At 36.3% G+C, this 25,990-nt stretch overlaps 1 protein-coding gene across 1 annotated transcript in view; it reads left to right on the top strand.

Annotated features, from left to right (window-relative positions):
- The first annotated feature begins 3,193 nt into the window (after window positions 1-3,193).
- Window positions 3,194-25,990, top strand: part of LOC756848 (WD repeat-containing protein 26) — a 38,994-nt gene continuing 16,197 nt past the window's right edge. The window contains exons 1-2 of the mRNA XM_030998674.1: window positions 3,194-3,714; window positions 7,977-8,076. Of these exons, the coding sequence (XP_030854534.1) occupies window positions 3,461-3,714; window positions 7,977-8,076 (354 nt within the window). The 5' untranslated portion in view covers window positions 3,194-3,460. The remainder of the gene's footprint in view (window positions 3,715-7,976; window positions 8,077-25,990) is intronic.

Raw genomic sequence — 25,990 nt, 5'->3', positions numbered from 1 at the left:
GTGTTCATTTCTTAAAACACAACAAACGGTGTAATTATCAGCAAGCCATGGACAACAATATTTTATTATTATAGGTCTATCTTACTTTGTTTTATATATCTTTCTGTATTGTATTGTAAATATGTTGTGCTCTCGTATCCATGAAGGGGGTCGATAGAGTCAAATAAAATCTAAATCTAGGCTAGAGTCTTTGAAACTGAAATATGAATACTTTCTAAAACATTCCTGAATATCCCTAAATTGCTGCTAAAGGGACCACGCACCCCCCCCCCCCCCATTTGGATAGGTGAAAAGGGGAAAAGAATAGAAAAGTAAACAAATAGTAAGAAAAGAGAGTATGGAAAGTGAATGTGGAAGTAAAGGAAGAACCCTTCAACCCCAACTGCTAATCTTGTTCTTTCACATGATTTACAAGACTGGACCCCCGCCCACATGATGCAAGTGTCCCCCTCCCCCTCGTTGACTAAAATCACGCCACGCATGCATGCCCCACTACCCCCCCCTCTCTCTCTCTCTCTCTCTCTCTCTCTCTCTCTCTCTCTCTCTCTCTCTCTCTCTCTCTCTCTCTCTCTCTCTCTCTCTCTCCCCTCTCTCTCTCTCTCTCTCTCTTTCCTCTCACTTTCCTATCATTTTACTAAATGTTACTCAATTCACCTATAGCTTATCTCGTTTGAAATAACTTTTTTTTTAAAGTCTTATATAGGTCTATAGTCACACCTTCATTACAAAAATATAGCACAAAAAGAAGAAAAATCAGATCAACTAAAAGTAAACTGGAAAAGAGGAGTTATATTGTTTTTGAAAGATTCTACTGTAGGAATATCTCTGATCACTCGAGGTAAACATTCCCAGAGTGATGGCCCGGCATGAGCAAAAGCCTCCCACTTTGTATTAAGTTTTGGAAGAACAAGCAATCCAGAGTTTTGAAAACGTAAAAATCTGGCGGTTGCCTGTAGTGATTAATCAAAGAAATATTGTATTGTGGAGCAGAGCCATGAACACGATGAAACATAAGCAAAAGAAGTTTGAAAACAGTGTGCTCTTTTATGGGTAACCAATAGTTCCTTGAGAACCGGTGTGATGTGGCAGACGGGGACCGCAATATCGATATGGAGATAGCATCTGTAGATCTCTTGATCTACAACCGGACAAAAAGTTTCTAACTTAAAAAACGACACAAACAGCCATTCAATAAAATCAATCACGCAGAGTTATCAGTTGAACAAAGTGTATTTTGTAAACAATGAGCCATACGACATGCAAATCGAAATATAGGCCTATAAACGTTCCGGTAGGATGCGATAAAACAAACTACCAATCAATATATTTTGTTGGCATATAATACAAGGGAGCACATTGAGCATGATGTGTCTGCATGGTCACCATAGATGTAAAAATATCAGAGGCAAAAAATGCCAGAGGTAAACATGTTCAGGTCAATAAAAAAACAAATTCTCCTCTTCCTCCTTTCCCTTCTTTCTATTCCATTCTTTTCTTTTCTTTTCTTTAACTTCTTTTCATTTCATCTCTTCTCTTCTCTTCTCTTCTCACCTCTTCATTTTTCTCTTCTCTACTCCTCTCTTTATTTCTTTTCTTTTCCTTTCATTTAATACTTGTATATGGGCAGGGAGTGAGGAGAGACGTGTCTTGAACTACATTGTTTGAACAAAACTGTTTCAGATGAAAAACACAATTGAAGGTAGGGACATCTGTACCTTTAACGCGGGATAAAGACTTAAGAAAATTCAGAGATGGCGCTCCGGGGGTGGCAGGGGGGCACAATGCTCCCACTTTTTCAGGTATACCAAACCCCCCCTTTATACATAGGACAAGTCCATCTTTTCCTTTGTAAGAACTGCCCCTTCCCCTTTTATTAAGTGCCCTTCTTCCTAGTTTGATACATTAACCCCCAATTTTTTTCATAAACCCTTTTCACCTCTGATAAGTGCCCCTTTTCATTTGCCAACTGCCCATTTTCCTTTGCAATATGTGTCCCTTTTCAGGAACAAGAAATACCCCTTACCACCTCTGAGAATTGCCCCCTTCCCCTTCTGATAAGTGCCCCTATTGTTTTTTTGATGAGTGCCCCTTTTCACCTCTGATAAACGTCCCTGTTTATGATCTGATAAGTGCCCCTTCTCCTTCGACAACTGCTCCTTTTCCATCTCTAGTAAGTGCCCCTTTTCAGGTACGAGAATTACCCGTTACCACCTCTGAGAAATGCCCCCATTCCAATCTGACAGGTACACGTTTTACTTTGACAAGTGCCCCTTTTCCTTTCTAAAAAGTGCCTCTTTTCCTTCCGATAAGGGCCATTTTCCATTCAAATAAAGTGCCTCTTTTCATCTATGGTGAGTGCCCCTTTTTAGGTGCGAGACTCCCCCTTTTCGTCTCTGATATTTTTTGCTTTTTAGAAAACTTCGATACGTGACCCTTTTCCTTTCTAAAGCACACATTTTCCTTCTCACAAGTGCCTTTCTTCATCTGCCCTTTTTGTTGGTGCCCCCTCCCCACACTCCGCCGCCCCTTTTCATAGACTTTAATGTATCATTCTTTATTGAAAAATTCTCAAATTTATCCCCCCCCCCCTCCCCCGATGTGGGAGGGACCGGGAAGGGTCGATCCTTTTTTCACTAATTGAACCATTAGTATATGTTTCAGAGTTGAAATGATTATAAACGGGAAAACAAAATTAATTTGAATATAATCATGTGTGCAAAAAGTGAATGATATGGGCTAACGGCTTTGATATAGTAGATACAGAGAGAGTGTAATGGATCCCTGACAGATAATTAATTTGAGGTTACGTTATGGTACCGATTGAGTTTCAGATGGAGTCGTAGGGCAATTAAAGATTCAACCACTGCTCTATCATTTTCCAAAATAGTGAAAGAATCTTTTCATCATATAATACTTTTTTGGTGATAAAGGAATTGAGATGATATAAATGTAGCCTACATGTATTTGGTCTACAAGGAGGAGAGAGAAATACATGCACGCCTCTGTAGATATGCTGATTCACTGTGTACTTTTATATGACGAAAGTAATACCCCCCCCCCCCCCCCCCCCCCCCATTCTACTACCACACTGCGAAGTATCATAAATTACACACTCGCTCATAAATTAGGTCCACCGCCCCCTCTTGAACTAAAATGAATAGGGACTGGAAAGAATAAAGAAAAATGACGTCATTCATAACATTGTACAGCTGGATTGAGTGGACAGATCAAGTGAGGCTGGAACAGGGCTTATGTGAGATTTTCGCACCGATTATATGACGGAAACGGGCCACAGGCTTGCGATCCAGGAAGACAAAAATTGTCCTGATTTCCTGCTTATTTGTGCTGGCTCGTTTACAGCGTCCTGCTCGTCGCAATTCTGGCCTCATCATCGGACTCGGATAGCGGTGGGTTGTCTCCGCCACCGGCAAAGAAACAACGCGTAGCTGCTGCCAGTGCAATGCAAGCCAATGATGTTGACTCGTCGACGAGTACGGCCGCCGTGGCACACAATGGAACTGGAGACACCCTCCCGCACAGTAGCAACGGGACTGGACCCGGCGGAGCTGCTGGAGCTACAAACCATTCCAATGGATCCTCTTCTCCTGCTTTTGAGGAGGAAGTTGGGTCGAAGGCGAGTGCCACCGAGCTCTCGCCCAGCGACAGGGACATAGTTCGCCTGATTGGCCAGCATCTCATGGGACTCGGCTACACGTAAGTGCAGCTGTCTGGGATAATTTAACAGGAATTACAAACAACCGATAATGACAACAACAGAGTTAACAACATGGCTAACACCTTAACAGCTGCCCTTTCAACATAAATTGTGTCGTATGTTCATGTACCATGTGTGGATCTATTCTCGAGTGGTTGTATTTTTAACCTTCATCAGATTGTGTGATCAACTTGTCTGAAAAATGTGATGTTTTGTAACTTAAAAAATTGTCTGTGATCGATCTCGCTATAGTGAAAGGATAATTTCATCTACATAAGATGTACAAATGCAGATATTACTACTACCATTACTACTACTAATATTAATATTAATATTATAATCATAATCCTAATCCTAAGAATAATGATATTTTGTTCTTGTAAAGCGCATATCACCGGATAATGTCTCGGCACTAATTCCAGACCAAATGGCTTTTGGTAATTCGTCTACTGTAAAAAGTGTTATTACTTAGGCTTATATTTTGGACAGCTTTACTTCATCGCAAATACACAATGGCTCTGCATGAGCTAATGACGCCACATATTAGTGAAAACAGTATTCAAATGTGCTCCTTGCAGGTTACTCATTTGCATGCATGCAGGAAAATTTTGTAGGAGTAAATCTAGTTTTTAATTTATCGTTTAATAAATGAAAGAAAAGCTGTAAAAGTAATTCCAAACCTCTCAAAAATAGACACAACAACAACAGCTGGGATTTCTGCTAGACAAGTAAAGCCACACAAAGGAACTGCCCTATAAGTCAAATACTCTGGTAAATAAATTTGATCACAAAATTAAATTGTTTGTCCATGATAATATAACAAGATAATTTATAAAGCTACATATGAAATATCCAATGATCAATTGACTTCACTGCAATATTTACATGTAGATGCAGACCTGTACAATGTACACATAATGTAAGTTGTACATAATTCTTTGTTGTAAGTTCCATACACATGTAGACATGAATATATAAAGAATCATGGGGAACAACGCCTCTCTAAAAAGGCTCTCTAAAAAGGCTTGTAACAAGGTACTTGTGTAGAATGTTTTAAGATCATGGAAGGCATTCATGAAAACGGCTGTTCTACATTCTGTAGTGTACAGTACATGAAGGTACAAGTCAAAATTCATGACAAACTCATGACACATTAAAAAAAAACACTCCAAAAGAAAGTTCTACATGTATGTTTATTCTTGAAGAGTAGATGAGATATCTTTGAAGTTAAATACAACAATTATTTTATTCCACTTCAGTGAAAAGTAAAACGGCAAAACAACAAACTAAAGCAATTTCGAAGACATTGCTCCAATGAATAATGACAGAAAAATACATGTACATGAAACTACCATTAACAAAAATCAAAATTACATTCAGATCTACTAACATGATGATCTTCTAAGGGGGAATTATTTTTAAATCAGGTTGCTGATATATAGTGCTGTTATTATTTCATGAAGATAAATTAAATCCATCAGTTGTGAGTTTGGTGTGTGCCATCTCCACCCTTTTCTTCTTTTTAAATTTTGTTTTGAATTGATGTTTTTACAGCAAATCAGTTGCCACTCCCTTTTTTGATAATTATCCCTTTCCTGCTTTTCTTTTGTGCTCATTATTTTCTTCCCTTCTTTATCTTACGGAAAAAAATATGGCACCAAAGTTATAGTTTAAATATACTATGTTTTTGAAAATATATATGATGTTTTGTATAATGTCAGTATAAATACAGCATTCCACAAAAGGTTTGCATATATACTACTGTATTATCCCTTATTAATATGATGCCAACTCTTTGAGGGGATATTGAACAACGGAACATAAACTGGTGATGACCAAGGTTAAGGCATAATACCCATAATTGATTTTTAAAGAGAAATAGACTAAATTGTGATAAAGGCAAACTGTACAAGATTTATGGTCAGTATCGATCACTCTGCTTATTTGGTGTACATTTCAACAATGCTACCCCCCCCCCCTCCCTTCAACAAAACCATTTCCACTCCACTCCACTCCAAAACATAACATAAACAAAGCAAAACAACCCATAGGCTATAGTTTGTAAAGAGAACTTTCCTTGTTTATATGAAGTGATTTCCTTGTGTAGGCCCACATCTGGCTTACATTTATACATGTAGATTATGTATTATCTGTTGAAATGGACATCACACTCATATATTTCATATATTTCAAAACACAACTGTAGTTGACTACGTACATGTACATGTACAGTATGTTCATGTACTTAATTTGTATTGCAGGCATTGAATTGGAGTATGCTGATTAAGAATCTCTTTTAAAAAAATCCACTACCAGTATATTGAATAAGGTGCAAGAATGTATTCAAGTACAGGGTGTACATGTACATGTGTATGTGCAGATTTGAGTTGGACAATAATGTCAATTTTTTAATATTTTTTTAAAAACTCAGTGTATTCTAGGACTTGTTTTTATTGCTCTCACCTAGTGTTCATGTGGGTGTTGTATACTGTGTGAATATCATATGATATTAACTTGAACATTATTAATTTCATCTTTTTTTGCAAATACTTACATGTAGTGCATAAAAAAAACAGGAACGCACCAAGATCTGACAGAATGTAATATGAAATGATGAAAAATAAAAAGCAGGAGAATGACGAGAGAAACAAAGAGACAAAGAATCAAAGAATGGGAAATAAATCAACATTGTAAAAGAAAAACAGATAGAAAACTTAGGGGGGGGGGGGGGGAGGGGGGTATAAGTAGAGACTATTTTTCTTTCACATTATACTTTAGGTCTTTCACATGATTACAATATGTCATGCCAGATCTTAATCTTAACTTTCAGACAAGCTTGGTGGTGTAAAAGATGTCTTCATGCACTGCCTTTAGTAACATTCTGGTAGTTCCTCCGAGTCATTGTGATGACTCAAAGATCTGATAGATTCTGTCTAGAAATGAAGCCGTCTTTGGTTTGCAGGCTCAAACCCTAACCAGTCTCCATGCTTCGTAACAGTGTCTGCACTGTAAGACTAGGCTGACACCATCCTGCATAGGCCTCTGTACTTAAGCTTGGCATAGCCAGAGACTGACAGAGGTATAGGCTCTGCTCAAGGCTTTTTAGGGATTGTAGTAAAGGGTCAATTAAGTGTCTGTGCCTTGAGACTACACCCCTCCCATTGATTGTGTCGTAGCGATTAGACTTGGCAGTTGGCTAACTGTGACTCAATTTGAGATCATGAAAGACTGGACGTCACAGTGCCCTAGATATAATACACTGTACATGTATGCTCTCTACATCGTACATTGTACTTGAAGGTCCTGCAGTACAAGTTTACACACACTTCATGTACATGTACATGTACATTCATGCATACATGCGTTGCAATCTAAGGTGTGCGCTGATAAAAGCATTTCAGCACGCAGATTAAAAATCAGAAAGCAGCAGATGACATGTTCTTTCTTGATTATTATTTCATGTACATGCATGGTTACTTGCAATTCTCATAGTATTTTAAGTGACATAAAGAGATAAGCTCGCGTAATCCTCTGCTTGTAATGTATATTTGTTCATAAATGCTCCATACATGAAGTAACATACACTGTATGTAGACCTCATCGTTTAAAGGGGCAGCTCACCATGACATCAAGTACTACTTCCATGATCAGATAAAACAGAGGTCTAAGCAAGCCATTTCAGGTGCTGTGACAAAATATCCATCTGAAGTGCTTGAAACATGAAAATACATGGAGCAAATAGAACCATGTGCATGTAACACATTAATGTGTGTCCTAAACAAATTTGTTTAGGTGTTTAGTGTTTTATGAGACTCATTCCAAAAACAAACATTTGTAAATGTAAACAATCTGTAAAAACAAATCTCTGAAACTCTCTCTCAATACTTTTTGTTAAGCAGCTTAAAATAGATTTATGCATAATTCATGGTAAATATTTTCATAATGGGCAAGTCCAATAGTAAGTACGTGCTGCCCCATACATTTCAAAGAATATAAAACAAAACTGAACAAAAATTAAGATTGCTTATAATTGTGATGTACTTGGTATTTGGTATGATCCGGTATTAACAGGGTTATCAACTAGAATTTGTTACTACAAAATTTGATGATGTTGGTAATGTATGGGATAAAGGACTTCCCCAGCTTTATATCCCCCATGTAATGTACATGTATCTAGTTCAATGCACCTTTAAACAGTTTTTGCATTTTCTGATGTTTCAATTTAAGGAAAGAAGTCCTTTGTTTGTTTTGCCCATCACAGGAAGACTGTTGATCTTTTGATGAGGGAATCAGGCTGTCGGCTGGAGCATGATTCAGCGGCCAAATTCAGGTCACACATCATGACCGGAGAATTCAGCGAGGTGAGTGAGAAGGCCTATTTGCATTGCAGAAAAACCATTGTTTTCTTAAAAACTACCATGTACGTGTGTTGGAAATACACATGAAAAAATGTCTGTGTTTGCTCATTCTGTTGTTGTTTTTGTGAGTAGTGAAGTGCACTTGCTCTGTATGCGATAGAAATGCAAAAGCATGGGAGTGAGGAGCGTCACACGAACGAAATACGGAATAACTCACCAGTGTTTTGAGGCAAGTCCCCTCAGGAATTAAAAAATCCACACTCTAGAGGTGGGTTTTTTGTCTCGCCTGCGTAGCAAAAAGCGAGACATAGGTGCCGCTTTTCCGGTGACGGCGGCGACGGCGACGGCGGCGTCAACATCAAAAACTTAACCTAAGGTTAAGTTTTTGAATTTTTGATAAAATTTTCAAAGTATAAGTTCTTAGTCAATGAAACTTTGACTATAGGGTAAATCAAGTATCCCCAATCATGTGAGTAGAATTTCAGATCACAAAGTCAAAGTCAAAGGTCATTTCAGGTCAACAGACTTGGACTATGTTGTAGCATCATCATCGAAAACTTAACCTAAGGTTAAGTTTTTGAATTTTTGATATAATTTTGAAAGTATAAGTTCTTAGTCAATGAAACTTGGACTATAGGGTTGGACTATAGTCTCCCCAATCATGTGAGTAGAATTTGAGGTCACTAAGTTAAGGTCAAAGGTCATTTAAGGTCAACATACTTAGACTTTGTTGTGGCATCAACATCAAGATTTTCAAAATGCTTCTTCTTCGTTATTTTTCAACCGATTTTGATTCTGAGGAGGGGGATTTAAAATTTCTACACAGAATCGTGAAATTCATTATCTATGCTAATTTATGCAAATTTATTCGAAATCACAAAAAAAGGCTTCTTCTCCTTCATTTCTCGACCGATTTTGATTTGGTTTGCTTTATATCGTAGAGCTAACTTTGGTACACTAAACTTCCACACAGAATTTTGAAATTGTTCTCCATTAATTAATTATGGTAATTTATGCAAATGAAATGAAATTATGTCCCTTCCAGGGCATCAAATTTTTATTTTTTGACCAGTTCAAAAGTGTACCACATAAAAATTACGATATTTGTTGTTGCAAATGCAGATGAGTGCTACGTCATTGACGTTCTGGTTTATCATATTGAATCGGTTATGCAGGCGAGACCGCCGAGAGCGTTTCCCTTGTTTATTCAGATTTTTCATCTTGTCTATGGGTAGTTGCCTAGCAACTTCCAATGGAACTCTGGAATGTGAGAAAAATAAAAATCTGGGTTTTTGCTCGCAGTGTGAATGCTCCTTGTGTTTGATTTTGAATGATTAGGTTGTTTTGAGAAGGCTTGGCAAGTTAGTAACACTGCAATTGTAATTGGAGTAAATCGTAAATATAGATGCACAAGTATGTGTGTGTAGATATGTAGATAACATTGATTGAAGAATGGGTAGGTAAAGGGATTCTAGGACAGAATCATAAATTATCAAAATGTATACTAAACTATCCCATACTTCAAATCAATACTCAATCAACGGAGAGCTGCGTAGTGCCTATTATGTAGGATAACTATATTATATAGTGAGGTTTTCTCTGTGTGAATGTGAGTGAATATGCACATCAAAACATAAAAACTCCATTAAGGGAAAAGGATGTTTGGTATCTGTTTGGAAACTGAGACAGATTCAAGGTCAACTTGCTGTTTTGATATGATATATTTACATGAATTGAGTTTAATAATTGTGCATGCAATCACACATTTTTAAAAATCTGGATGATTGTTGAATGTTGTTTGTTTTAAAATGACATTTCCTACAATAATTACATCTTGTTTTAAAAGTTCATTTTACTTCTTGTATTTTCATTGTTTCTTTATAATGATATGGTATTCCCCTTTTTGAGGGGGAAGGGGATGCGATGGTGTAGCTTAAACTGTGAATTACCGCAGGGCTAAATACCACTAATGTGCATTGTATCGCGCAAAATGGGGTTGTGAAATCGAGGGGGGGGGAGGGTTAGAATATTGAAAGAGCAGGGGATAAAGCTAGTATCAAGAAAGTACCGGTAGTGCCGGGGGAGGGGGGGGGGGGGGGGAAGGGGGCTGAGAGAATGAGTAGGAAGTCAATGTGGGAACTGAAGTATGGGATCAAAGAGATTTGTAGACAAAGGCAGCAGGGAGCATTGAGGAAGTTTTTCAATGGAAAGGTCATCTTTAAAGGTTGATTTATATTGGAAATTGCGAAGGCAATAAATGTGAATTGCATTCAAATGAATGTACATGTAAATGTTTGCACACCATTCATTATGAATAGGGCTTCACCATTGACAGGTGCTTGAGACGCTTGGGTGCCCTAAATCCAAAGTCTTGACCCCCAATTTTTTTGTAAAAATTCAATCTGTACCTCTTCCAAAATCTTAGTAGGGAGCCCTATTATAAGTGTACAGTATTTATTACAATCTTCCTCAATTATGTGCAATATGTACTGTAGATTGCAATTTAAAAAAGTCTTGCAAAATTATATTGATCTGGAAATTGCAATTTCTTTCAAAGTGAATTTGTATTTACTTTCTTCATTATTTTGTATTATTATTGATATTATTATTATTATTATTATTATTATTATTATTATTTTTATTATTTTTTTCAAAATATTTGTTTAAATTTTTTTTAAATTTATTTATTTATTTATTTTTTATTTCTTTTATTTATTTATTTATTTATTTTTATTTATTTATTTATTTATTTATTTATTTATTTTTTTTTTTTTGGGGGGGGTGATTTTGACTTAATTCACATTGAGTTTATACTGAATCATAACATGGAAACAGGGCATCATCAAACCTGCATTTTAAGTACATGTATATGGACATGTTTATAAAAAAATACTGTGATATTTAGGAAGAAGATTAGGGGTAGAAGCAAACTGCACTAAATCAATGTTCAGTGATTACTGATTGCAAGCATCTGCAGCCTCAACAAAAGAAATGAGAGAACAGAAAGTATCTTGCATTCTCCTATATCTGTATATTGTGGGCTCTGATGTGTGTCTGTGCTTACAGCAACAAAGAGAGTGCCCATGAACTTGAAAGTACCTTGTGTGGTCTTGAAAATAGATTCTTGCAATTGATATCTTCTACTTCTACGTACAGTAGTCTATGAATACAGTCATTTTGTAGGGGTTCTTATCAGCTTCTTGGATGCTAATTTTGTTGAGGTACTGGGGGGGGGGGGTGAATATGCATGTATACTGTGCTGTACATGTACATGTACATGTACCCCCCCCCACATGCCTGTCCCTCTTATTTTCTAATTGTTCTAATTCTCATATTTGTTTGTTGAATTTCCAACCAAAATGTTCAATCCAACAGACATGTAGCCTGTTAATAAGGTATACAGTAGGCTTATCATACAAGCATTTTTATGATATCAAAATTATAAATGGAGTATTTTTCACAGTAATCAATTGATTTTCTGAAACCCTCCCACCCTCTCTCACATGCATGTAGTGCAGTCGCAAGCCTACTATATAAGATTATAATTGTTAAAACCTATACAGACATCGAAGCACTTGATATCAAATTGAATTAAAATTTAACTGTAGATCAATCGTCAAGGTATTAATGTTGTATTGTTCTTTAGAAGTAAGAAAATTAATATTATAATTAGCAAATCAATATACATGTACCTTGTATCATTAAAAGTAGTTGGATAGATATATATGTAGCTATAAATCTGCTAGTAGTAGGCATCATACTCAACAAAATTATCACAAGTATTCTCCTTTTCGTTTGTATTCTTCTGTTTATGAATCTTGAATTCAGTTATTGAGATTGAAATACCATTGATATTGAAATATGAGCATCAGCAAGCCACTCGTGTAACACGATCATAAATGAAAGAAGAATCAAAATGCTAGTATGGAGAAGAGATCTCTTTGGGAGATCGAGAGTCAACATGTACATCAGTTATGAAATATGAGGCAATATGACAATATCAAGTACATGTAATACAATCAAATCCCAGCGTGCAGTATACATGTAATGATATAATGGACGGAGAAATTGAGCACTTCTATTCGTGGCCTTTATAACAGACCTGGGCTGGGCAGGGCAATCAGCTGTGTTTTATTCAGCACGGTGATGTTATGACAACAAACCTATGCACAGTATCGTATACCAGTACTATAGACTGGCATTCTTTCCCACACAGCCAGGGGTCAATTCCATGCCCAATAACACTTCGGCTTGACTTGGTTTTAGGCTCTGATTATGAGGTCACCGTTGGTTAGAGCTAGTCATGATCTGGGTTTGGTTTGTCTCGTGGGCGATTACGTTGTCCTCCCCTTTGTCTTTGGCTATCCTATTGATCCTTCTCTCTCTCTCTCTCTCTCTCTCTCTCTTGCTCTCTTTCTGTTTCTTTCTATCACCCTCTAGCTCTCTCCTTTTCTTTCGTTCTCTTTGTCTGTCTGTCCCTCTACAGTGTATATCCCTCTCTTTGCCTTTCTCTCTCTTTCTCTTTATCGTTCTATCTCTCTTGTTTTCTCTTTCTCTTGTTCTCTCTTTCTCTTGTTCTCTCTTTCTCTTGTTCTTTCTTTTTCTTTCATATTCTCTGTCTATCTTGTACTCGTTTTCTTTCAGTACGTTCTTTCATTTCTCTTTCTCTACCCCTTCCTCTCCCCCTACAAGTATAATGTATACTTGTCTGTCCTTCCCATCTTCCCCTTCCCATCTTCCCCCACTGTCTGTCTGTCTCTTTCTCTCTCTTTCTCTGTGGCTACCTCAATGTTGCCCCTTTTTCATGTTTTCTCACCCTCTAGTTTACTTTGTCAAATAGTGTCCATGGTCAAATGATATATGAAATATTAATATGTCATCAGCAATTGTATTTTTGAACATGTAGTCCTGACTGCTGTGCTATAGACAGGTATAATGCATCTTTATTCTTGTATACAACTTCATTGCATATTCCCCAAATATACCCATAGGGAAGGAAGCACTGTGTCATACTCATACCCAGACCTTATGTTAAATGCCAATGCACATGTTCGCTGAAAGTAGCGTCTCGCAATGACGTAATTGTCTACCGGCCCTTTGCAAATCGCAGTGGGGATCGCAACAATATTGCCTTCCCTTATTGTGGGCTGAAATTGAGGCGATTATGAACTGATTTGGATAATTCCTCGGAAGGAAATGATCTTATGGGCGGACGTAATTCATCCTTGCATAAATAGTTTCTGTACTTTCATTGGAGACTCTGTCAATTATTTGTGTTGAGCCTTGGTAATCTGCACCCAGTTCATATTAAATCATGGGAATTTTAAAGGAGGGGGGGGGGGGGTGTCTCGTAGTCTCTGCCGGCAGATCTGAAACTTTTGCAGGTAAATAATACATGTACCTTCATTTACCATGAAAAGCTGCAAAATCTGAGGACACCTTTTGCCTGTTGGCTATACACGCCACTTTGCTTCGCCATTGGCAAACTCATCAGAATTTGTCTGACCCCCCCCCCACCCCCTCCCTATTCACAATTGTCAAGCAATCTGCCTAGTGCCATTTGGAGTTTCCAAATCATGAATCTTCACAAAAATTAAAATCCATTCGATTGAAAGATGTTGATACTTGGTTACCAATTACCATTGATTTTGTCACAGGAAGAAAAGCAGGAAGATTTCCTTCCTTGGTGCATTTGAAACAGTGGTTGAAGTATCATCTACAGTATAACACATGTATAAATCTATTAAAGCTTATCTCTAAACCTCAAAGTTCCTGCTGATAGAAATATATATAGTAGTTTATGAGAGCTTCTTGATGGAAATCTTTTGTGAATTGCTGTCTTAGAAAATCCATACGACAATATTGAGAGGAGGAAAATAAAAAATGATTTTTAAGCAGTACATGTAGGCCTTCTTTTGAAGCTAAATTTCTATTATTATATCAGAAAGGAAGTTCTTTATTCTTTATGGAAAATACTGATAAGTGTGAATGCTACCATATTGATGCATGTGTCATCATCGTTCATGATGTGCGCCTGTTATTATGACTGCCTCAAGTGCAAAGTCAGAGTGGAAGAATACAGCATAATGTGATTCATGTTTTAAAAACAATTACCCTCCTAACCTTTATGAACCGCAAGTAACTACAATCGGTCTGTAGGATAATGATCACAAAAATTGATAATTTGCATACAGATTGATTTTGGTCATCGACTCATTGTAATCTCCACTATCATAAATGGAATGAGAAATGTGAAAAATACGTAATTCAAGAGCTACATGTTATGGTGAAATTATGCCAATGGTTATTGGCAGACACCCCCCCCCCCCACCCCTGAGAAAAGCTTAAACATTTCAATTTGTTTTCGTGTAATGGTGTTTTGTATGGAATATTAACCCAATGAGGGCTCTGTTAATATTGTTTTCGCAACAAAATTTACATATATATTTTTGTACTTGCAATATACAAAAATTAATTTGTTAAAACATGATATGACAATTGTTTAATAACATTGTATTACCGGTATCAAAAGTAAAATAGCTTATAAGGGTTGATCTTCACATTTTTATGTGTAATGTTAAGTACAGTACCACTAAAGCTGAAAGGTGAACTGGTAATTAAGTTATCGCCCAACTTTTTTCTAAACGCTTCCCCCATGATGCAAATCCAAATCCAAATCCAAATTGCAAATTTGATGCTGTAGCACATTTATTTGTTGGGAACACCTGATCAAATATTGTGTCATGTCTTTTGCAAGTACATTTCAACATGGTTATCTGCATTTGCATTTTGCAGGTAGTAAATATAGTCTTAAAACATTTCCCAATACATGTACTGCATGTACATGTACAGACATATGGAGTCAGGGACAATACACACACATTGTATCCTTTGTAGTAAAAGCACTTATCACATTTATTTATAATCTTGAAGCAAAACATTACTAATTGAAAACAGTATGTAATTGTACATTTATGGTCAATTCTCATTGTTGAATCCAAAGCATAAAAGGTATTGGTTTTGTCAAAGAAATACTGGACTTTTAAGGGGAAACTGATATCTGGCCAGCTAGAATTCATTGAAAATGAAATTTGTTCATTGGAGATCTTTAAAATAAAAAGTGAGATTTCTGGGAGAAAGTTGATTTGCATAATTTTTTTTCCAGAGCCGAACTGTTCCTTGATCCCCCCTTTTTTTTTGTCTGCACATGCAGATCCTAAATGGGACATACTGCATGTGAAGTCATGTTTCCATTCCACCTCATAATTTGGGTGGAATTAAAGGAGTGTGTGAGAATGCAGCGTGAGTGATGAGGTTGCCAATTTGTGATGCTCCTTATCGTGAATATTTCATGAGCAGCTGAGTACGACATGCAAAATCTCATTTTACCTGCTTCCCTCTCTCCCTATACTGACACAGCTAGTGCCTGGGTCGGGGCAGGGAGGGGAGTGATATGAATGAATTCTCCTCTGCATTACTTGGAGGGCTTTTCCATACATAAGAGTTAATAGGAAAGAAATGTACAAAAATAAAGGAACGCGCTCAGCCACAACTGTTAATATATATTGTAAGAGACATATGTACAGTACATGTATGTCAGAATAATGTCAGATGTGTACATGTATATAAGATAAATAGGATGATGTAAAGAAATATCGTAAAAACGAAGCTTGATTATAGGGAAGTACAGCATCAGCATCGAGAGTCCAGAAAATATCATGCAGGAGATATTTGGCCTCGCAAGAACTGTAATTTCATGACATAAACTTATTACTGATGGAAATGGATAATGCAGTAACCATGGCAGCAAATGTTGAATGGTTGTTCTGGAAGGCAAGTGAGAAAAAAAGGATGCTGAGCAGTAGGTACATGTAACAGCAACAACAAAGATATACACTGTAGTTAGCTCAAAAAGGGCTCTGGAAAATTCAGAAGAATCAAGATCAACCCCAAGCCCCAAGGAAAAAATGTCGCCTTTTCTTTATAGAAATCAATAAGGTTTTACGCATTCATGGAGACATTTCTCTTTTCCTCTACAATGGCGTTGCCATACACAAATCGGGGAAGTGATTTGCCTGTATGAATCTTGTCGGTCGAAACCCTCAAGTTTTCATGGTGCATGTCCCAGGGTGGAATATATAGGCTTCTTGTGGAAGGTCTTTTTGGACCTGCTGTATGAAAATAAGAGTGAGATTTCCTTGAATTCAAAACAAATTTGTTATATTATTAGGCAACAATGGTCATATACTGATGGACTTGCCTAAATTAAACAACAACCACAACAACAACAACAATAAAAACAACAATGAATACAATAACAACAACAACAACACCAACTATGCCAGCAGTGTTTTCAATCCATGTTATTGCTTTACGCAAGGGTTCCTTTTTTGAGAGAGATCCAGAAAGCTGTTAAAGGTACTATGTCCCATTTGTAGGCCAAAAAAATGAAAAAGTTAAATTCCAACTGCATCTGAAAGATAATACTAATCTAGAACTTCCCCAAAAAAGGTGGGGCTTGAAAATATCTTCAACCGGGAAAATAACGACTATTAGTTGTCAAATCGACTTTAGGGCTATAGAGCCCAAAAGTAATAGTCTTGATTTTCAGACAATTGTACCGAATGGTCACGTTTTATGCTGCGCAAAGATTCAATCAGTTTAATATTTGCCATCATAAGAAGTGGGTTATTGATGTAGACAAATGCTCATGTACCCTTTACAACTCTTTTAATTTCATGTATGTTATTACCAAAGAAGAAAAAAAGCCAGTCAGTCACTCAATAGTGTCTGACAGTGAAGTCTAGCAAGTAAACAGGTTTCCTTGCATAATTTGAATATGAGGACACTGTTAACGTTTAAATTTCACAGATAGGACATTCATGACATATTCATAATTCCTGCAAAGTTCTACAGAATTTGAGGTTGGCTGCAAAAGGGACATAGTACCTTTAAGACCCTCTCCAGAGCTAGAATTAGTGCTCTGTTGGACCGTTCCGATTTCAGAGCTAAATTACCCTCTGCTGCTGTGTAGTTTTTCATAGGTGCATGCATGTACAGTAGTTTGATTACAGCTCAAGTCATTTATTGATCCTACATGGCGGCTCGCTGTGTAGATCTAGGCAGCCAATACAAGCAGTTGAGTTGGGTCAGTCGGTCACTTGAACTCTTGAACTTGCTAGCATGATAGGGAGCGAGCGAGAGATCTTGTCTGTAAATCACCATTCCATGGGTGTTTCAAGGATGACATAGCATCCTCTTGCACATTATCGCTTCCTACAGATCTTGATCACCCCCCCCCCCTCCCCGTCAGTCACACAGTGTATAGGCCTTTTTTTCTTGTATCCCCTCTAGGCCTTCGTTCAGCCAACTATCCAAGTATTAGTCTTGTTATTGCTAAATGTACAATATGTCTATGTTATCCTGCATTGTTGTCGTGTAGAATGAAATATTTCCTCTACTTTGGTTGTAAGTAGACCTAAATTGTGCAATTGTTTTGTAAATATGTTGATGATTGGGCATACAAAAGCACACAGTTTTTTCTTTGTTTCTTTGTGTGCTCTGAATCACCCCCCCCCCCCCCTTTTGCTACCTTTGTCTTTGATGATAAAGATAAACTGATAAAATGATTATAGCCAGTATACAGAGATAGGATGATAACGCTAATTGTAACTAGAAAATGTTGTCCTTATAAGGATGCTTCTTTTCTTCTCGGCCTCAGTGCATTTTCAATCACAATTGTCTGGGAGATATCATTGTTGACATTAAGTACTTTTGTTTACACTGCACATATGCTAAAGCATTAAAGGTACTATGTCCCATTTGCAGGCCAAAAAAATGAAAAAGTTAAATTCCAACTGCATTTGAAAGATAATACTAATTTAGAACTTCCCTAAAAAAGGTGGGGCTTGAAAATGTCTTTAAGTGGGAAAATAATGACTATTAGTTGTCAAATCAACTTTAGGGCTATAGAGCCCAAAAGTAATAGTCTTGATTTTCAGACAATTGTACCAAATGGTCATACGTTTTATGCTGCGCAAAGCTTCAATCAGTTTAATCTTGGCCATCACAAGAAGTGGGTTATTGATGTAGACAAATGCTCATGTACCCTTTACAACTCTTTTCATGTATGTTATTACCAAAGAAGAAAAAAAGCCAGTCAGTCACTCAATAGTGTCTGACAGTGAAGTCTAGCAAGTAAATGGGTTTCCTTGCATAATTTGAATATGAGGACACTGCTAACGTTTAAATTTCACAGATAGAACATACATGACATATTCATAATTCCTGCAAAGTTCTACAGAATTTGAGGTTGGCTGCAAAAGGGACATAGTACCTTTAACAAGTTGCCATCTGTAATTTTTTCTCTTGATATTTAAGCATTTTCCAAGACAGTGCATGATCAATGGAAGGTTACATGGCTACACATACAAAGGCTTTAAGTTTTCCCAATCCTACATGTAGTAGCTTCACGAAAAGCCAAACATGCTCAGAATGTAATCATGCTTTTGTGGAAACATAATTATAAATAATCAGGGCTTCTAATATAAAGAGCTCATATCTGTCATACAGTTATGCCCGTGGCGCTGTCGTAATGTGCTGTCCAAATGTAGCTAGCTTGAGCTGTGACTGCAAATGAGTATACATGTACATGTAGATGTAATGTGAAGCATTATATTTAAACTGATGTTCTGTGACATTCGGATTATGTTGATTACGTTCATGTTAAATTGATGGCATCTGTATTATGTCAATGACAATCATGTAATATTTTGATGACATTTGCATAATGTTGATGCCATTCATGCTATTGAAAAAATATTCATATTATATTGATCACATTTATATTATGTTTGGTGGCAATTTATTATGTTGATGATCACATTATTATGTTGATGATCACATTATATCATGATGATTACATTATATCATGTTGATGATGACATTATATTATGTTGATGACATTTATGTCATTTTGATGACATTCACATGATGCTGATGACATTCTTGTTATGTTGATGAGTGATTATCACATCATATAATGTTGATGAGATTCAAAATTATGTTGATGATCACATCATGTTGATGACATTCATATTGTGTTCAATATTAAACATGAATACGTCTGCAATGAGCCACAGGCTGTTCAGGTCACAGCCAGTGCTTGCTAATGCTACATACATGTACCTGCTACAATATTAACATGAACGCTGCCCTGCCTGACGATGATTTACCAGTGCTAGGAATCAGGTTACATACATGTATTCTGCATCTCAACCGTTGCACTCATGTTCAGCCCCCCATGCGTGTGACATACCTGTAGACATTCAATTGGCAACATGTAGTTTGAGATGGCTGATCGTGCATTGTAGAGAATGCAAGTCTGAGCATGCATTTAGGGAACCTGTAGACCACTATGTTATTTTACACTGACATGTGCATGTACATGCATGTATTTCATTATGAAAAGGTGATTAATTTGTTTAATTAGTATAAAACGTTGGCTGCATGCAAAAATTCTGTACGATTATCCATATTGTTAATTGCAGTCAAATTAAAGGCCTACTTGTACAGTACTTGCGGCAGTCGACAAAAAGGAATTCCACGTTCATGACCTAGTTTGTGTACAAATAAAAACAATTAGACCTTGACTGTATTGAGTATATTATTTGAAATTGAATTTGACAATGCTTGAAGTTGTCTTTGCGATCTCTATATTCTCTATAAGTCTATATATTCATTTTTTTCGAAATTTTGATCTCGTATGATACAGTCAAACCTGTCTATAGCGACCACCCGAGGGAAACACAAAAAGTGGCCTTTGTAGACAGGTTCCTTTAGTACATGATTCAATGAGAAACCATTTTCAAGGAAAACAATAAATGTGGCCTTTGTAGACAGGTGGTCTTTGTAGACAAGTGGTCACTATAAAGCAGGTTTGACTGTACATCAATGATCTTCAAGACTGCATAATGTCTTTGTTGCCATGGTGATCACGTTGTAATTTATTGTTGTTGCCAGTTGCAATGTGTCATTTCCCTTGCCTGTTGCTGATGGCTTTTTGAATGACTTTTCTGGGTCATGTTGAAGGTCAAATACTTCTTTCGCCTCATTTTGTACTCTTAAGATAATCATTCAGTGTCTGATTGCATTTCTATGAATTAAACAACTTTATTAACAATCACTTTTTACTGAAATTAATTTGGACAATCTTGTATGATTGCAATTTCAGTGACTTTGTACGTTTTATTTTTTGCCAGCTGTCGCAGTGAACTTGAAGTGGTTGAATATATTGCATTAGGGGTAATAGATATTATAAAGAAATTGAAAGAAAACTACGACGAACAATATAGCTCTGAGATAATTAATGCATTGACTTATTGAATGTGTACATGAGTAAAACAATTTCATTAACAACCTATTATACTAAATTCGATTTGGACAGTCATGTACTGTATGAGTGCACTAATATCATACTTTTTGGGGTGTTTTTTGTGGCTATTGCAGTAAATTTGAATTGGTTGAATATTGCATTAAAGTTGTAATGGATACATTGTATTATGAAGAAATTGGAGGAAAACAAATACAATGGATTTTGAGATTGATTCTATACTAAAAATACTGGCACATACACGTAATCAACTATTCATTAGTGAACTACATGTTTAAATTGCATTCACCCTTCATTGTATCCTCTATGTATTAAAGCACTATACCTCTTTCCCCTATCTTTTACTTATTCCCAATTAAGCTTCCGTTGGGTATTAATTCGCCAATACTTTATAGGTTTAAATGCCATTCCCCTTTATTGATGAGGATAAAAGCTTTCCGTCAATAGCCCTGTTCATATTTGTCACCTGTCTGTAAAACAGCCGCAAATGTTGCTGCTGTTTTGTTTGTGAATGGGCTACTAATAGTGGTAGACATATTTTGAAAATCAATTATTTTGCTTCCCTGCTATTTTAAAGCTACTTTGCATTATTTTACTTTATAAGGCCTCGGAAGAACATGGTGTTATCACAGATGCCAGGCAAAAATTAATGGTATCTATCCAAAGACAATTACAGCTTGTGCAGTCGAGCATGCAGTCAAATCAATAAAAACAGCTGATTGTAAACGATCTTGTTTTTTTTTAGTGGTAGCTCTTTTGAGACTTACTAGAGTAAAAGTAATTTGATGGTAGCGATATTTTATGTTAATTATTTCTTTACCAGTTCTTTTTCAGTGTTACAGAGCTTTTGTTTTTCAAGAGCCAAATTGCTCACTGCTCCCATGTATTTTTATTTCACTGGTTATCACAAACAACACGATAATTGCCTAGGGAGGGGATATAGTAGAATTACCAATAAAGGAACAGGGCAATACTGCGCTCTTCTGGACTCCGGTATCATCGTTGTGTTGCCTCTCTGGACATTTGACAAGGAAAATTGCTCTCCGATGCACATCACCAAATCAGCAGTATTGCAGAACTCTCAAATACGAACAGGGCTGGTGCCATTTAGAGCTTAATGCCATTTCTCTAGCTAGGTTCATTTCCAGCCTGCCTCCCTGTCATAATGATTGAAAGCATCACCGTTCACTGTCGATTAGTTACATCTATTTACCCTCCAATCATCAGAGTTATCATATATACAATGTACCTGTAGTCTCATGGCCAAGACATTGTTTCTGTAAATTTCAATTTAAGACTATTAATTGATTCATCAAATTTTGTATTACTATCAATGATAACGTTGATTATTGCAAACAGGTCATTATTACATCAATGCACTATTGCTTTGTCTCGTAAGCATTTATTGTTTAATATATTGTAACATTTACATGTACATGATGCGAAGAATATACATTTTTGTAAGGAATATTGTACATCAAAGGGCAGGAATACATCTCATTTTTCAGAATACCCATACACTTATTTTTTGGGGTAAGGTTTTCTTTAAGTAAAGTAATCTCACTTCTCTCTTTATTGTAAGTAGGCCTACAGTGTATGCAATGTGCATCCATGGGTAACATTTCAGCTTGAAAAAGGAAACATCAATCAAAATTATTAATGTTTTTTTCGCTACAGCCAATTGGTTACACACGATTAGCCTTTCAGTTGTATTCACTGTAAATGTATGTGGGCAAACAGGTATACATGTACAAACTGCCCTGTGATTCTGGAAAGGAATTTAAAGTCAAGGCCAAAAAATATATGCTATTTGTTGCAGCCCCCCCCCCTTCACTCTTGAAATATGGAAAATATCAAGGCATGATTTATATTTACTGTGACCACATTTCAGCCTGAGCAAAGGAGGTACCTGAGGTAGTTGTGCTGAATGAATATTACAGGGAGACAACAGTTTTTTTCCATGGATGTGAATATATTGTGAATGTGATTGAATTGTGCCTAATTTTATCATTTGTTTCCGGTACACCATTTTTGTCTCGCCTGCGTAGCAAAAAGCGAGACATAGGCGCCGCTTTTCCGGTGACGGCGGCGATGGCGGCGGCGACGGCGGCGGCGACGGCGTCAACATCAAAAACTTAACCTAAGGTTAAGTTTTTGAATTTTTGATATAATTTTTAAAGTATAAGTTCTTAGTCAATGAAACTTTGACTATAGGGTAATCAAGTATCCCTTATCATGTGAGTAGAATTTCAGATCACAAAGTCAAGGTCAAAGGTCATTTCAGGTCAACGGACTTGGACTATGTTGTAGCATCATCATCGAAAAACTTAACCTAAGGTTAATTTTTTGAATTTTTGATATAATTTTGAAAGTATAAGTTCTTAGTCAATGAAACTTGGACTATAGGGTTATCAAGTCTCCCCAATCATGTGAGTAGAATTTCAGGTCACTAAGGTTAGGTCAAAGGTCATTTAAGGTCAACAAACTTAGACTTTGTTGTGGCATCAACATCAAGATTTTCAAAATGCTTCTTCTTCGTTATTTTTCAACCGATTTTAATTCTGATCATTTGATATGATAGGGCTAGGAGGGGGATTTAAAATTTCTACACAGAATTGTGAAATTCATTATCTATGCTAATTTATGCAAATTTATTCAAAACCACAAAAAAGGCTTCTTCTCCTTCATTTCTCTACCGATTTTGATTTGGTTTGCTTTATATCGTAGAGCTAACTTTGGTTCACTAAACTTCTACACAGAATTTTGAAATTGTTCTCCATTAATTAATTATGGTAATTTATGCAAATTTATTCCAAAAATAACAAAAATTGCTTCTTTTCCCTCATTTCTTGACCGATTTTGATTTGGTTTGCCTTATCTGGTAGAGCTAAATTTGGAACACTAAACTTCTACACAGAATTGTGAGATTTTGTTCCATTGATTATTTATGGTACTTAATGCAAATGAAATGAAATTATGTCCCTTCCAGGGCATCAAATTTTTATTTTTTGACCAGTTCAAAAGTGTACCACATAAAATTTACGATATTTGTTGTTGCGAGATGCGGATGAGCGCTACGTCATTGACGTTCTGGTTTATCATATTGAATTGCGTTATGCAGGCGAGACCGCCGAGAGCGTTTCCCTTGTTTGTTGTAATAACAAGTGGAAGAGATTCCTCTTGTTTTTACATGTACATAATGTTATCAATTATATATATATTTTTTTGCATTTGAAAAAAATCCATAGGCCTTTTAAGGCATTTAACAAGAGGTAACCTGTACAGTGTACGTGTATAACATTAAATTTTGCTCATAAAACCTTACCGGTATTGGCTTGTCTTGAAAAAAAGTATTCATTATAAGAATGAATTTTGGTCTCTTGATTTTCTTTCAAAATTCAAATTCATTGAAATTAAATGAAAGCAGACAATTGTTTTTTTTAGATTTAGTTGTTGGACTTTCTTAGATTAGAACAGATGGAAAATGGAATATGTCTGGTATGATACTATGAAGAAATGGTGAAAACAACTACATGTAGTCTGAGAGAAGCGAGACGGAGAAAACGCAATTAATCTTAAATATGAAACGACTGGTAAAGAGTCTAATGATTGAATACATTAGAGTCCCTTCGCCCACCGTAGAAAAAGAAATATTCTCATTATTTCTGGAAATTCAGAATGATTTGGGAGTGTAGCCCATTTGTCTGGATGTGTATTAATTGGATTAAATTTGGATATGTTTCTGAATGAGCTTGATGCACCATATTGAATCATTGCTTCTCTAATACAGCTATATTTTGATGTGATGATGGATGAATTTCCATATTTGATTGTTTGCATTCCTTTAGAAGTTAGCGTATTACATCTACATGTAAGACTAACGAAAACTCTGAATGGTGTATTGAGGAATACATTAAATAAGTCTGGCACTTTTTGATAACTTAAGCTTGTATTGGGGTCTGAATGTTTTGAAAATTACTAAAAATATACAGATGATGGAGCCGATAATAACTTATTTTTGTTTTACCCCTACAGTATATCCAATTACAAATACCGTATTCACTAATAATGTAATCAATATTCACACACATTTGCTTTTTACACGTACTGTATGTGATTAAAATTGATCTGGTGTAATTTTGCGGTGTGATGCCTACTTGCATTTTTTAATGGTTTTTATAAAGGGTAATTACTGTATGTGAGCAGACACTCCAAGTGCAGCATACACAAGCCTAATGATCTGAATGCCAATTAGTTACCCTGAATACGATTATTGCATAGGCACAAACCCCTTGTCATTTGAATTAGGTTATTAAACCAACACTCAAAAGGACATGAAGGTTCATTCTCTGTTGCCATTTTTGTCCTGGGTACTTCTGTATGTGTTTGAAAATTTCCCTGTCTAAATTTGCATCAACATTTGTAGTGTGAATGCACCTTGCACTTTTTATGGTTGTAATAAAAAGATAAAGTGTAATTTTGATGGAAGCAGAAATTACACCTACTGTACAGTGTATTCATACAATGTTAACATCCAGCCTAATTTAATGAATACAAATTAACCTGGAGTAGATAATTACAGTGGCACAAACCCTTGACATGTTAGAAGAATGCAGGCTGATCGTCTCTTTATAGAAAGACATGATCGAGGGATTGTTCTCTGGGTACTTCTGAAATGGTACCTGTAGGCCTCCGAGCAGCCTTCCGATTTAGTTTCATAGTGACTTTAATATTCAGACTTGAAAAACTACAGTATGTAACGGTATAAACCATAATTCTCTTGTTGTTTGAACATTATGATTACCGTATAGCAGTAATTTGTATAATCAGGCAACATTGAAGAGTGAATAGTGAGTGATGCCTGGTGTGTGCCATGGTTGCTTGAGAGACAGTGGGATCAGTGCATTAAACAAGAATGTCAAGACGAATGGAGATTTGAGTATCATTTTAATCACAAATTTGATTGAAGAATCTTGGTTGGTAAAAATGTTACATAACTTGGAGGCCTTCAGAAACCATTTCACAATTTTGGAGTGCCAGGAGTGGCAAGTCTGACAGACATGATTGCTAGATACAAGAACCCACTATTATACTACTTCTTCTTCTTCTTCTTATTTATTATAACCACTCGTTCTGCCCCCTTCCATAAACTAACATCTTTTTATACCCCTTAGACCAAATGATGGTATTTCACACCTGTGCGTACACTTATACAAGTGTTTCCCTCATGTAAAAGGACCTGTAAATATTATGGTAGTGATTTAGGCTTGGTTCAAGTTGTCCTGAATTTTCTTTCTATGTCAGAGAAGGGTCTGAATTTGTAGACTAGAATGAAATTGCACTTGAACTGAAGTGAAAAAAATGCTAAATTGAGGGGGTAATTAAGGCATTTCAGAAAGATATTGACGTAATATTCATTCATGTAAAGCAAACACGGAGTAATCATGCAGTGACTACATGTATTAACAGTGCACAGGAAAGAAGTGTGTGAATATGGAGGCGTGGCCTATGTTTCCTACTTGTATT

The sequence above is a fragment of the Strongylocentrotus purpuratus genome, unplaced genomic scaffold (assembly GCF_000002235.5).
Source record: "Strongylocentrotus purpuratus isolate Spur 01 unplaced genomic scaffold, Spur_5.0 spur5_scaffold_5, whole genome shotgun sequence".
Classification (NCBI taxonomy): Eukaryota; Metazoa; Echinodermata; class Echinoidea; order Camarodonta; family Strongylocentrotidae; genus Strongylocentrotus; species Strongylocentrotus purpuratus.
Note: the sequence above shows the minus strand (reverse complement) of the source record. Positions and strands in the feature narration are given on the sequence as shown.